Source organism: Corticium candelabrum, chromosome 13 (assembly GCF_963422355.1).
Source record: "Corticium candelabrum chromosome 13, ooCorCand1.1, whole genome shotgun sequence".
In the NCBI taxonomy this organism is placed as follows: Eukaryota; Metazoa; Porifera; class Homoscleromorpha; order Homosclerophorida; family Plakinidae; genus Corticium; species Corticium candelabrum.
In genome coordinates, this window is record NC_085097.1 from 8,071,794 (window position 1) to 8,084,913 (window position 13,120).

General features: G+C 41.8%; 2 protein-coding genes across 3 annotated transcripts in view; one reads left to right on the top strand and one right to left on the bottom strand.

The window, feature by feature from the left end:
* Positions 1–85: 85 nt before the first annotated feature.
* Positions 86–5,982, bottom strand: LOC134188747 (general transcription factor IIH subunit 1-like). The gene is made up of 11 exons (XM_062656933.1): positions 5,812–5,982; positions 4,167–4,368; positions 3,661–3,811; positions 3,505–3,598; positions 3,364–3,398; positions 3,171–3,300; positions 2,405–2,895; positions 2,261–2,351; positions 1,133–1,252; positions 993–1,075; positions 86–364 (listed from the first exon to the last, which is right to left on the bottom strand). The coding sequence occupies exons 1-11, from the start codon at positions 5,975–5,977 to the stop codon at positions 260–262; spliced, it is 1,668 nt and encodes a 555-aa protein (XP_062512917.1). The 5' UTR covers positions 5,978–5,982; the 3' UTR covers positions 86–259.
* Positions 5,983–6,183: 201 nt separating this feature from the next.
* LOC134188695 (glycogen [starch] synthase, muscle-like) overlaps positions 6,184–13,120 on the top strand; it is an 11,604-nt gene continuing 4,667 nt past the window's right edge. For both annotated transcript variants that reach the window (XM_062656862.1, XM_062656863.1), the window contains exons 1-7: positions 6,184–6,332; positions 7,706–7,887; positions 8,543–8,734; positions 10,437–10,622; positions 10,671–10,815; positions 10,884–10,923; positions 11,013–11,090. In XM_062656862.1, the coding sequence (XP_062512846.1) occupies positions 6,230–6,332; positions 7,706–7,887; positions 8,543–8,734; positions 10,437–10,622; positions 10,671–10,815; positions 10,884–10,923; positions 11,013–11,090 (926 nt within the window). In that variant the 5' untranslated portion in view covers positions 6,184–6,229. The remainder of the gene's footprint in view (positions 6,333–7,705; positions 7,888–8,542; positions 8,735–10,436; positions 10,623–10,670; positions 10,816–10,883; positions 10,924–11,012; positions 11,091–13,120) is intronic.

Consider the following 13,120-nt stretch of genomic DNA (forward strand, 5'->3'; position numbering starts at 1 on the left):
CACGCACGCACATACACATGCATACACACACAAACACACACACACACACACACATACACACATAACACACACACACAGGCACACACACACACCAGCCATATTTCAATTTATACCAAGAAACAAATTGTTGCATATCAGGCCCTGCCTCCCAATATGTAACACAAACTTTCATAGAAAGCATCAAACCACCTCTACAACCATCAATATGTAACAATTATATTATTATCCTATAAATACTCTACTAATACATACTATTCTATTATGATGGTTTTTGAGTTCGTGATTTATTGGCTAGTTTTCTTGCTTGCCATGTTGAGTATTTGTCAAGTGCTGCTTGTAGCATGTCATCTAGATGTTCACTCAACTAGACATTGAACCAGGAGATGAGATAAGAGAAATGAATATAATCTGATCAGACGCGCGCGCGTGCGTGTGTGTGTGTGTGTGTGTGTGTGTCCCCGTGTCCCTGTGCGTGTGTGTGTGTGTGTGTGTGTGTGTGTGTGTGTCCGTGCGTGTGTGTGTGTGTGTGTGTGTGTGTGTGTGTGTGTGTGTGTGTGTGTGTGTGTGTGTGTGTGTGTCTGCATGTGTGTGTGTGTGTGTGTGTGTGTGTGTGTGTGTGTGTGTGTGTGTGTGTGTGTGTGTGTGTGTGTGTGTGTGTGTGTGTGTGTGTGTGTGTGTGTGTGTCACTGTGTGTGTGTGTGTGTGTGTGTGTGTGTGTGTGTGTGTGTGTGTGTGTGTGTGTGTGTGTGTGTGTGTGTGTGTGTGTGTGTGTGTCACTAATACAGGAGGAGGAAAAGGAGGAGGTCGTGTGTGTGTGTGTGTGTGTGTGTGTGTGTGTGTGTGTGTGTGTGTGTGTGTGTGTGTGTGTGTGTCACTAATACAGGAGGAAGAAAAGGAGGAGGAGGTCATGTGTGTGTGTGTGTGTGTGTGTGTGTGTGTGTGTGTGTGTGTGTGTGTGTGTGTGTGCATGTGCGCACATGCACGTGTGCTACCTGATGATGTTCAACAGGAAGTTTCTCCTTAAATTCCATCATCTTAGAATCTCGAAAACTCTGTAAACAAGCAGCCATTCTTGCTGCCTAAATAGCAAATAAATAATTAATTTTATACAGTATATGTAGCAACTACTGACTTGCCTTTTCTTCTAAAAACTTCGATGTTGCAGGGAAACACATCCAGAAGTGTCTTAGTAGCTCAGCGAGTGCACAATGTTGTCTCTTCACTAGCTCTTCAACAGAAGCACCAGCAACGTCTGCAATATTCACAATGACAGCAACAAACAAATTGAAAATGGTTGAGAACTTGACTAATTAGTTGTCTGTCTGTCTGTCCATATATCTGTCTCACTGTCTGTCTGTACATGAACAAGCTTTTTGACTTTAATGTACATATCCAAGTCCACTAATGTTTTAAAGTATTTCCCTGTGAAGGACTGGTTCATTATAGAAGTTTAGGATGTGTACAAGTAGAGGATCTGTAACAATAAAATAATCTGTCTGTCTGTCTGACTAACCGTCTGTCTGTCTGTCAATCACATATATTTGAACTTGTAATGCAGGGTACTATGTACTGTCCAACTACTAGCAGTATTCATCAACTAAACTAAGCTAAAATTAAACCTCATGTAAACAAAATGAAGACTACACTTAAAAACTAAAGTGTACAAGCAAAGCCTCCAGTACCAGCTAGTGGCTAAAGTACTGGGTGGCAGAGGTCACATCTGTTGTCTTCAGACAGCGAAGATAGCTTTTTAGAGATGACTCTAGCATTGCACTTCTGGAGCTGAATAGAAAAGCGTTTGGACCAGAAGTCGATAAAGTCCGCAGCGTTCGGTCGTCCCACTTTGTCTGATGACTTCTAACTTGCACAGGAGTTTCCACCCATCGATCCCCCAAGCTCCAAAATGCTCCAATACTAGTGGGGTTACAGTGACAATTATGCTACCTGGTAATTGCTGTTTGCAGTATTTCTCTTTCTTTCTGTCTGCTCTCCTCTCTGCAGCGGCACCACTAACACCAGCAGATGATGGAAAGATGTCACTACTCCATGGGTGGGCAAGGGAGATATCAAGGTCAACATGTCTTTCTGTCTGTCTGTCTGTCCATATGTCTGTCTCACTGTCTGTCTGACTGACTGACTAACCGTCTGCGTGTCTGACTGTCTGACTAACCGTCTGTCTGTCTGTCTGTCTAACCGTTTGTCTGTCTGTCTGTCTGTCTGTCTGTCTATAACCAAGCCTTCTTCTACATTTTCAACTTACACTGCGTTCCACCTGCATGCTGTGCAGGATTCAGTACTCCACCTGGTGACAAGTTAGCAAGTGCATGACACGCGTCTTCACTTGACATCACCTACAATACCATCACTTAACACCAACATCACGTGTTTGTCACGTGACACCCACATTAGACAAGTTTGCATTCCACTGTGACAACTGCTGTTGAAACGCCTCTAATGCATGATGTCTCCCTTCGGCTGCATCACTCCCACTGTCCGTCGTCTGTACTATTGTTGGTCCATGACAATAACGTTCAGAATTTGAGATTGTAAGACCGACAACCGAAGATTCTGTCACTCTTGCTAGTTCACTGTTTTCTACTGTTTCTCTTAATAACTTGGCTTTCTTCTCTGCATTTCCGGTTTCAAGTTCAGTACTAGTGACTTGATCTTTAGTCCTTGATTTCAATATCATCATGCTCTGGTGGTTGAACCGTCGAATAAGAGATTTAGAACCAGATGTAGATGATGATGATGATGGTGGTGGATGAGATGAGGAGGAAACAAGTGATGGAAAGAGGCCTGTTCCGTAGCCTTCGTATGTTTCAACCTCTGTTGACTGTACTGTGAGATCCAATAGTGGGTTGATGCACTCTTTTAGACTTTCTGCTAACTGTTCTGTACGATTACAGAATTATTGGCGTAAATACATGACAGTGTTGTATTGGAGGGATGCAGCTCACAATACATTAGACTATTGTATTGGAGGGATGCATCTCACAATACACTAGACTATTGTATTGGAGGGATGCATCTCACAATACACTAGACTATTGTATTGGAGGGATGCATCTCACAATACACTAGACTATTGTATTAGAGGGATGCATCTCACAATACACTAGACTATTGTATTAGAGGGATGCATCTCTCATTGCATCAAACAACTGTACCTGTTTCATCCTTCTCTGCTGACTGTGATATCAAATCAGCTTTTCGCTTACTACTTCCTGTTCCTCTCATGCGATCGCAATGAAAGTAATGAGAATCAAAGAACTGACGCCAGAAATCCTCCTCAGACATCTACATCACAACAAACAACACAAATACTCAAACCCCAATAATAAATATCCAACACCCACTCACCTTGTCAGGAACATTCTCCGCGTGTATTCTTTCAACTAAACAATCATCACAATTATTTCATGCAATTTTGACTCAACTGACAGACGTCAGACTCAATAAACACATTAATATTAACATAATTTAATATCAACATTTTCCCACCTGCAGGATACGTCTTAAAGATTGCTCTCATAATCTCTGGAGTCAGAGTGTATTTCACAGCGTTTGCTCCATTAACTTGCGGTTGCAGTTCAGCCTGTCATACCAGAACTCACTACACATTACGATGTAACTGATGCATGTGTCGTAATGAAGTACCATGGTTGCAGGTGATATGCCTGTTTTTTGCTCGTCGCTTGATGTCTTTGTGACTGTCTGTTTGTTTGCCCAGAATTCTTCTGCAGTGAGAATTCCAGATACAACAATGTCTTTGTATAACTGATAGAGAGATGGGTCACTGTTCAAAAGTCTGAAACATTCAGAAAGAGCAGAGTTGAAAAGAAGACAGATAAACGAATAGACAAACTAAAAAACAAACACACAGATAAACAATTAACTAACAAATAGATAAACAAACACAAACAAAACAAAGACAAACAAGTTAATAAACAAACAAAAAACAAATAGCAAACAAAAACTACAAACAGAAAGACAACAACACAAACAAATAGACAAACAATAAAAAATAAACAAACAAACAAAACAGACAAAAACAAATAATCAAACAAGCAACAAACAAACAGACAAACAACAAACAAACAAAAACAAACAGACAGACAACACCAACAAACAAACAATCATATAGTAACAATCCCACAGCCAACTTTGTCTTCTCTTCCAATTCTTTATTTGGTTTTGGCTTGTGATGTTGTATAAACTTGGCAAGCATGTCCTTGACTGTGTTTCTCTCCTGCAGTGCTATTCCATCAGCCGAGATATTTGTGAAATGAAACGTGGCTGTTGAACCGTCATACAACACAATTTGCAACTGAACCTTTGAACTCGTCTCCGGGCTTATTCTCTGAGCTAAAATGTAATTTCAAAAAATGACATATTGGTGGTCATTAATCTAGCTGTCTGTCTGTCTGTCTGTCCATCTCAAACCCTGTATACTGCCTGATGTGTGTGTGTGTGTGTGTGTGTGTGTGTGTGTGTGTGTGTGTGTGTGTGTGTGTGTGTGTGTGTGCGTGCGTGTGTGTGTGTGTGTGTGCGTCCATCCATCCTCATGTCTGTCTATGTGTCTGTGCATCTGTCTGCCTATGTGTCTGTCTGCCTGTTTGTCTATGTGTCTGTCTGCCTGTTTGTCTATGTGTCTGTCTTTCTGTTTGTCTGTCCTTCTCTGTTTGTTTGTCCGTCTGTCTATGTGTCTGTCCATAAGTCTATGTGTCTGTCTGTCTGTCTTTCTCTGTCTGTCTGTCTGTCTGTGTCTGTTCATCTGTCCATTTGCTTGTGTGTCTGTCCATCTGCCTATGTGTTTGTCCATTCATACAGCTCTGTCTGTCTATATGTCTGTGCATCCATGTATCGGTCTGTTTGTTCGTCTGTCTGTCTGTTTGTCTATGTGTCTGTCTTTCTGTTTGTTTTTTGTCTGTCTGTCTATGTGTCTGTCCATGACTGTCTATGTGTCTGTCCATGACTGTCTGTCTGTCTGTATTTCTCTGTTTGTCTGTCTGTCCACGTGTCTGTCTGTCCACGTGTCTGTCTATGTGTCTGTCTATGAGTGTCTGTCTGTCTGTCTTTCTCTGTTTGTCTGTCTGTCCATGTGTCTGTCTATGTGTCTGTCAATGAGTGTCTGTCTGTCTGTCTTTCTATGTTGTCTGTCTGTCCATGTGTCTGTCTATGTGTCTGTCTATGAGTGTCTGTCTGTCTGTCTGTCTTTCTATGTTTGTCTGTCTGTCCATGTGTCTGTCTATGTGTCTGTTCATCTGTCTTGTCTATGTGTCTGTCCATTCGCTTGTCTGTCTGTCTATATGTCTGTGCATCCATGTATCGATCTGTTCGTCTGTCTGTCTATATGTGTCTGTCTGTCTGTCTTTCTCTGTTTGTCTGTCTGTCTATGTGTCTGTCTATGTGTCTGTCCATGAGTGTCTGTCTGTCTGTCTTTCTCTGTTTGCCTGTCTGTCCATCTGTCTGTCTATGTGTCTGTTCATCTGTCTATGTGTGTCTGTCCATTCGCTTGTGTGTCTGTTCATCTGCCTATGTGTTTGTCCATTCATACAGCCGTCTGTCTGTCTATATGTCTGTGCATTCATGTATCGGTTTGTTCGTCTGTCTGTCTCTCTGTCTATGTGTCTGTCCGTTTGTGTGTATGTGTCTATCCGTCTACTTACGTGTTTGTCCCTTCATTCAGCTGTCTGTCTGCCTACATGTCAGTCCATTCATGTATGTGTCTGTCCGTCCATGTATGTGTCTGTCCGTCTGTCTACGCGTATGTCATATTTCCCATTAATATCAACGTGTCATTGCTACATTTCATGTTTGAATATCCGCATTGAAACTTGAACTCCTTTGCACTATACTCAGCCCAAGCCATTCTCTGATTGGTCAGATACAAAACTCCATCCTTCTTACTATGTCTCACAAACGGCAACTCAACGATCAACTCTTCTCCGCTCTCCCATTCAACTGCAGCCATCTAAATATACGGGACTTTACTTAACAGCATGCGCGCGTTAACACGAGTCCAATGTGAAGGTTATTCTGATGGATAATCTTTCAGGGTGTCCGAATGACCACAAGTAGATAGTAGTTTTGATTGGTAGACTATGTAGCAGTAATCGTGTGATTTGGAAATTCACGTGGTTGCTCACGTGAGCGGGACTGTGTTGGTTATCCGGGAACTCGTCGCCTCTCAATTGACGTTTCCGTCTCTTAGAATTGTAGGGAAATGAGTGGAGACATACGATTGAATGCGTTCGGTGACGAACAACTCACTGACGATCCTGACGTGAACGTGATGTTCGAAGTTAGTTGGGAAGTTGCGAACAAAGGTGAACGGATGGGATGTGGTCGACACTGACGTTGGGATGATTGTTGTTGTTGCTGTTGTTGTTGACTTGTCTGTTTGTCTGATGTAGTTTGTATTTCTAATGTCGTATTTTGTCTTGCCGGTCTCGTTGTCTGTCTGTGTGTCTCTGTGTGTGTCCATTGGTCTGTGGTGCTGTCTGTCTGTTTGTCTGTCTTTACAAAAGACTATCAGAGTAATTGGCACTACATGGCAATTTAATAAGTTGAACTCAGTAGTATTCTTACTTTTAGTGCTAGAGATGTGAGTAAATTATGTGTTTCAATAAAATTAAATTAACAGACAGACAGACAGACAGACAGACAAACAGACAGCTGATGGTTTATTGAAAGACAGACAAACAGACAGGCACCTCAGCTGTCTGTCTGTCTGTTTGCAATTGTCTGTTTGTCTTTATATCTGTTTCTCTTTTATTTTCAACATTAATGCTACCATACAGTGAATATCAGTAACGGCACCTCAGCTGTCTGTCTGTCTGTCTGTCTGTCTGTCTGTCTGTCTGTCAGTCTGTTTGTCTGTCTGTCTGTCTGTCTGTGTCTGTCTGTCTGTCTGTCTGTCTGTCTATCTGTCTGTCTGCCTGTCTGTCAATTTGATTTTATTGAAACACATAATTTACTCACATCTCTAGCACTGAGAGTAAGAATACTAGTGAGTTTAACTTATTAAAGTACATGATTGTCATGTAGTGCGAATTACTCTGATAGTCTTTATTGTATTGTAAATGTTCTTATCTACTTATCCAGCTTTAGGTTGGACTCGAGTTAGCTTAGGCAGAATGACTTTAGCATTGCATTATTGTAATATGGAGAATTTCTGTCTGTCTGTCTGTCAGTCTGTCAGTCTGTCTGTCAGTCTGTCTGTCAGTCTGTCAGTCTGTCAGTCTGTCTGTCAGTCTGTCTGTCTGTCTGTCTGTCTGTCAGTCAGTTTGTCTGTCTGTCAGTCTGTCTGTCAGTCTGTCTGTCTGTCTGTATGTATGTATGTATGTATGTATGTATGTCTTTTTGTCTGTCTGTCAGTCTGTCTGTCAGTCAGTTTGTCTGTCTGTCAGTCTGTCTGTCAGTCTGTCTGTCTGTCTGTCTGTATGTATGTATGTATGTATGTATGTCTTTTTGTCTGTCTGTCAGTCTGTCTGTCAGTCTGTCTGTCAGTCTGTCTGTCTGTCTGTATATATGTATGTATGTATGTATGTATGTATGTATGTATGTATGTATGTATGTATGTATGTATGTATGTATGTATGTATGTATGTCTATGCGTCTGTCTACTCCATCATCTCTTTGTACAAATGTTGTCATTGTGATCATATTCTTTCTGTTTCTGTTATTGTATTATGTCTAGTCGGTGGCATCTACACTGTCATCAAAACGAAAGCAGGAGTTACAGTTGATGAACTGGGAAGATGTTACTTCCTTCTTGGTCCATACAATGAAGTGAGAGTTAGAACTGAAGTTGAAATCATTGAACCGGAAGGTGGAATTCTGAAGGATGTGTTTGAATCAATGAGAAGTCATGGGCTCAAAGTAAGTGCTCACACACGAGACGATGAAATCGTACAAGAAAATTGTACATAAATATGATCTTGTGTTCATTGTGTTTGTACAGTTTGTGCTTTTGTGTGCTGCATGTCTGTTTGTCTGTCTCTATGTTTGTCTGTCTGTTTGTCTGTTCGTCTGTCTGCCTGTTTGTTCATCGTCTGTATGTCTGTCTGTTTTCCATCTGTTTGTTTGTCTGTCTGTTTGTCTGTCTGTTTGTCTGTCTGTTTGTCTGTCCATCTGTCTCCCTGTTTGTCTGTCTGCCTGTTTGTTCATCTGTCTGGTTGTTTGTCTGTCTATATGTCTGTCTGTTTTCCCGCCTGTTTGTTTATCTGTCTTTGTGTCTGTCCGTCTGTCTCCCTGTTTGTCTGTCTGCCTGTTTGTTCATCTGTCTGTCTGTTTGTCTGTCTGCTTGTTTGTCTGTCTGTATGTTTGTCTGTTTTCCCATCTGTTTGTTTGTTTGTCCGTCTGTCTCCCTGTTTGTCTCTCTGTCTGTTTGTTCATCTGTCTGTCTGCTTGTTTGTCTGTCTGTTTGTATGTCTGTCTGTTTTTGTTGTTGTTAGTTTGTCCATCTATTTGCCTTCTACGTGTATGAACCTGTCTAGTATTCATTTCAGTCTTAGTCTGTTTGCTGCTTGTCCAGGTCATGTGTGGGCGTTGGCTAATTGAAGGATGCCCAAATGTTGTTCTGTTTGATATCGGCTCGTCATGTCACTTCATGGACCAATGGAAAAAAGAGTTTTGGGAAGCAAGTCATATAGGATGCCCAAATGAGGATTGTGAGACGACTGATGCAATTATGTTTGGGTTCCTTGTTTGTTGGTTTATTTCAGAGGTATGAAGGCTGGGTGGTGGATATGCTTGATACTTTGTATTGCGAGATGCATCCCTCCAATACAAAAGTCTATTGTATTGTGAGATGCATTCCTTCAATACAGTAGTCTAATGTATTGTGAGATGCATCCCTCCAATACAATAGTCTAGTGTATTGTGAGAGATGAATACAATAGTCTAGTGTATTGTGAGATGCATCTTACTAGATCTTACTGCTAATGAAGTTGCCCGTAAGATCAAACATTCACGAAACAGCTCAACTCCAAGTCCTCTCGATGGTATCTCTTACCTAGTGTTGAAGAAATGTCCATCACTCCTCCCAGCATTGGTGGATTTATACAATTGTTGCTGGTTATCCTGTTCTGTGCCATCTGAGAGATTTTCTTCAGTTAGAGAAGGACTTGTTTCTTTATCAGACTCACCTGGACTGTCAGGCTCGTCGCTTGGTGAAAAGACCAAAAACAGACTTGACAAGAACTTTCAGCAGCATCTTCTGGAGACACTGCAGAGCCGCAAAGTGCAAGGAGCGACAAGCCGGATTGACAATTCTGCGCCAGATTTATGGTCAAAAGTTGTTTACAGTTTAACATCAGAACATTTCTCTTTCATTCTAAATGCTGTCTCGGAGTCATTACCAACGAATGCCAATCTTCTGCTGTGGAAGAAGAGAACAAATGATGGATGTCCACTCTGCCATAAACGACAGACTCTTCTACACGTTCTAAATAATTGTTCTGTTCTCCTTAAGAGAGGCTGTTATAATACCCGGCACGACGCTGTTCTCAAGATAATCTACGACACCATCTCTCAGAATACGTCCACCAGTAATTACAACGTTTTCGCTGATCTTGCCTGCAGCACTGTTCCATTTCCAACAGACATCGTTGTGACCGCCAAAAGACCTGACGTCATTCTATGGAACGACGTGGTACAGAGAATTTACCTAGTAGAACTTACTGTCTGTCATGAGTCCAACTTCGATGCAGCTGACGAAAGAAAAACTGCAAGATATTACGACCTAGTGCAGTCTCTGTCAGAAAAGAGATATCTCGTAAAGCAATTTAACCTTCTCGTTGGATCGAGAGGTTTTATTCATAATGTCAATTTGAATTCTTTGTGCACGGAACTACGTATACCAGCTAGGACAAAGGAGAACATGTGTCTTCAGATTATCAAGACTGTCATGGAAGAGTCATTTAAAATCTGGATCAAGAGGAACAGTTCATAGCCTTGTTACTGTGTTTAATTAATGGTTAACTTAGTCTTCTCTTTTACTTTAGTCTTGCTGTGCTAGCCAACTTCGTTGTAGCTAGTCTAGAGCTCTTAGCTGCTGTCCCATATGTCGCCACGGGATTGTTAACCGTGTTGGACAGGGGTTGCTAGCTGCTCCCCATTTGTTTATTTATTTCAATAAATGGGTTTGACCGTGTATTGTGAGATGCATCTCTCCAATACAATAGTCTAATGTATTGTGAGATGCATCCCTCCAATACAACAGTCTAGTGTATTGTGAGATGCATCCCTTCAATACAATAGTCTAATGTATTGTGAGATGCATCCCTCCAATACAATAGTCTAGTGTATTGTGAGAGATGCATCCTTCCAATACAATAGTCTAATGTATTGTGAGATGCATCCCTCCAATACAAAAGTCTAGTGTGTATTGATAGATTTAATTTAATTACAAATTATATCTTCCTTAGTATCGCAGGCGAATGAAACCAAATGCGATTGTAATCTCGCATTTTCACGAGTGGCTAACAGGAGTTGCAGTAATTCTTCTCAGAACTCGCCATGTTGATGTCTCCACCATATTTACAACACACGCTACTTTGTTGGGACGGTATCTGTGTGCAGGATCAGCAGATTTCTACAACCACTTGGCATTTGTGAGCATAATATAATAATAAATTAATAATAAATTAATTTTTTGTCAGTTTGAAGTTGACAAAGAGGCAGGACAACGGAACATTTACCATCGATATTGTCTGGAAAGAGCAGCAGCCAACTTTGCTCACGTATTCACAACAGTTTCTAAAATCACTGCTGATGAAGCTGAGCATCTCTTAAAGAGACGACCAGGTAGAAATCATGGTTTTTGTTTTATGTAGAAAGAGGCTGATGGGTGGATGTGTGTTTGTGTTGTGTAGATGTAGTCACTCCAAATGGATTGAATGTTGTGAAGTATAGGTTGGTGTATGATGTGTGTGTGTGTGTGTGTGTGTGTGTGTGTGTGTGTGTGTTGTGTGGTTTGGATGGTTGATGAGTGGTTTGTGTAGTGCACTTCATGAATTCCAGAATTTGCATGCGATTAATAAAGAGAAAATTCATGATTTTGTGAGAGGACATTTCTATGGGTGAGGCAAGTGGAGATGTACAAATAGACAGACAGGCAGGCAGACAGACAGACAGACAGATGGACAGACAGACAGACATGCAAACACAGACAGACTGGTGCCAATGTGGAACTAGATGTAGCCCTTTCACATCCATGGGCATCGGACATAGTGAGTCAGGCTGCTGAGAAAGACGGGGCAGCAGCAGCAAGAAGAGAGGACAGGAAGACAAAAAAATACAGTGAGCTAAAGCTCGCTGGAATGTCTTCAATGAGATTTGTTCCCCTCGTCATGGAACACTTTGGTCGCTGGGGTGAAGAAGCCACAAAGTATCTACAGGAACTATCTCGCCGATCATGTGATGATGCTGGCAACAATAACTGCAATGAGTTTATGTGCTTTTGGCGAAAGCGGTTTTCAATAACACTACAGCGGTGCAATGCAAAGACAATAGCAAAAAAATTTCTATTCTTACCTTTAATAGTTGTAACACTGTAGATGACTTTGTCACACAATTTTACATACATTAGGTATAGATAGCAGTATAGTTGTAGTGGCCGCATAGAGCCTGCTTAAACTCACCTTCTCTTCATTAGCCTGTAGTAGTGTTCATGTTTGAAATATATGAGGACAGACAGATGGACAGACAGACAGACAGACAGACATGCAAACAGACAGACAGATGGACAGACAGACAGACAGACATGCAAACAGACAGACAGATGGACAGACAGACAGACAGACAGATGTATTCTGGGTCCAGTCCTTTAGTTTACCTAATGGACAATGTCTCAATGGTGCTGTCGTCAGAGGAAGGCATCCATCAAGGGGACCCGCTTGGACCATTGCTCTTCTCATTGGGTATTTGCAACATTCTGACTACCATACAATGCAAGTTCCAAGACATTGTTGTCCTTGCTTATCTGGATGATATGTTCCTGGTTGGATCATCACTCAATGTGCTCGACACTTTTGCATCCTTAAAGCAAGAGTTTGGCAATGTAGGACTTCAAATTCAAGACAAGAAGTGTGAGCTGTACTGCCCATTGCCTTCAGCAGTACCAGATTTATTGTCAACAGATATCCCTATTTCCCACACAGGAACTAATATTCTTGAGATTCCTATTGACAGTCATGACTTCATCTCAAATGTCTGTATTGACGTCGCAAATTCTGGCAATGTGATTTGCCAGCAGTTACCTGACTTGAATGAGCCTCAGGGAGCAATGCTTCTTCTGAGACATTGCCATGCAACCCGACTCAACCATTTGGCTAGAGGAGTTTGCCCAGATGGCTTGCAACCTGCTGCCACTATTCATGATCGACTGACTAAAAAGTGCTTTACAACTTTGATTGGTACCAGAGATTTAACAGCTAGACAATGGGAGCAGGCAACACTCCCCATACGTCTTGGTGGGTTCGGAATGACACTGTTGCAAACTGTCTCCCGTTTTGCCTTTTTATCCAGTTGGGGTCATTTCCTGCAGGAGTTACCGAACCGGTTCACATCCCTGGCAGATCATGTCAAGACTCTTTCATCAAATTGCAAGGAGAAGAGAAGCATTGGTTATCAACTGGATCAACTATTGGATGACGACAGGGATCTGTCAGAAGTGGTATCTAACACAAAGAAACTTTAACACAGATTGACAGATGCTAACAACCAGATTACAGTTAATGCTTTGATTGACAGCTCATCTCAAAAAGATGCTGCACGTCTGCTGTCTCTGCAGGGTAAGGGAGCTGGGGCTTGGCTCAGTGCTGTATCTTCCTCACAGAAGTTTGCGCTATCACCCAACAGTTTTATTTCCGCAGCTTCAAAGAGGTTAGGGATTCCTGTCTCCTTTCCTGAGTGGGTCAACAAGTGCAATTGTGGTCGAACTTTAGATATAAAGGGCTCTGACGCAGATGGATTCCACCTCCTAACATGCAAGAACGGTGGCGGCCCTGTGTGGACCCATGATTCGATGATGTCAGTATGGTCTGAGCGCTTGAGTTCAGTTCATCTGCCTCACAAGTGTGAGCCTAGGGACCGCTACACATTCGAACAA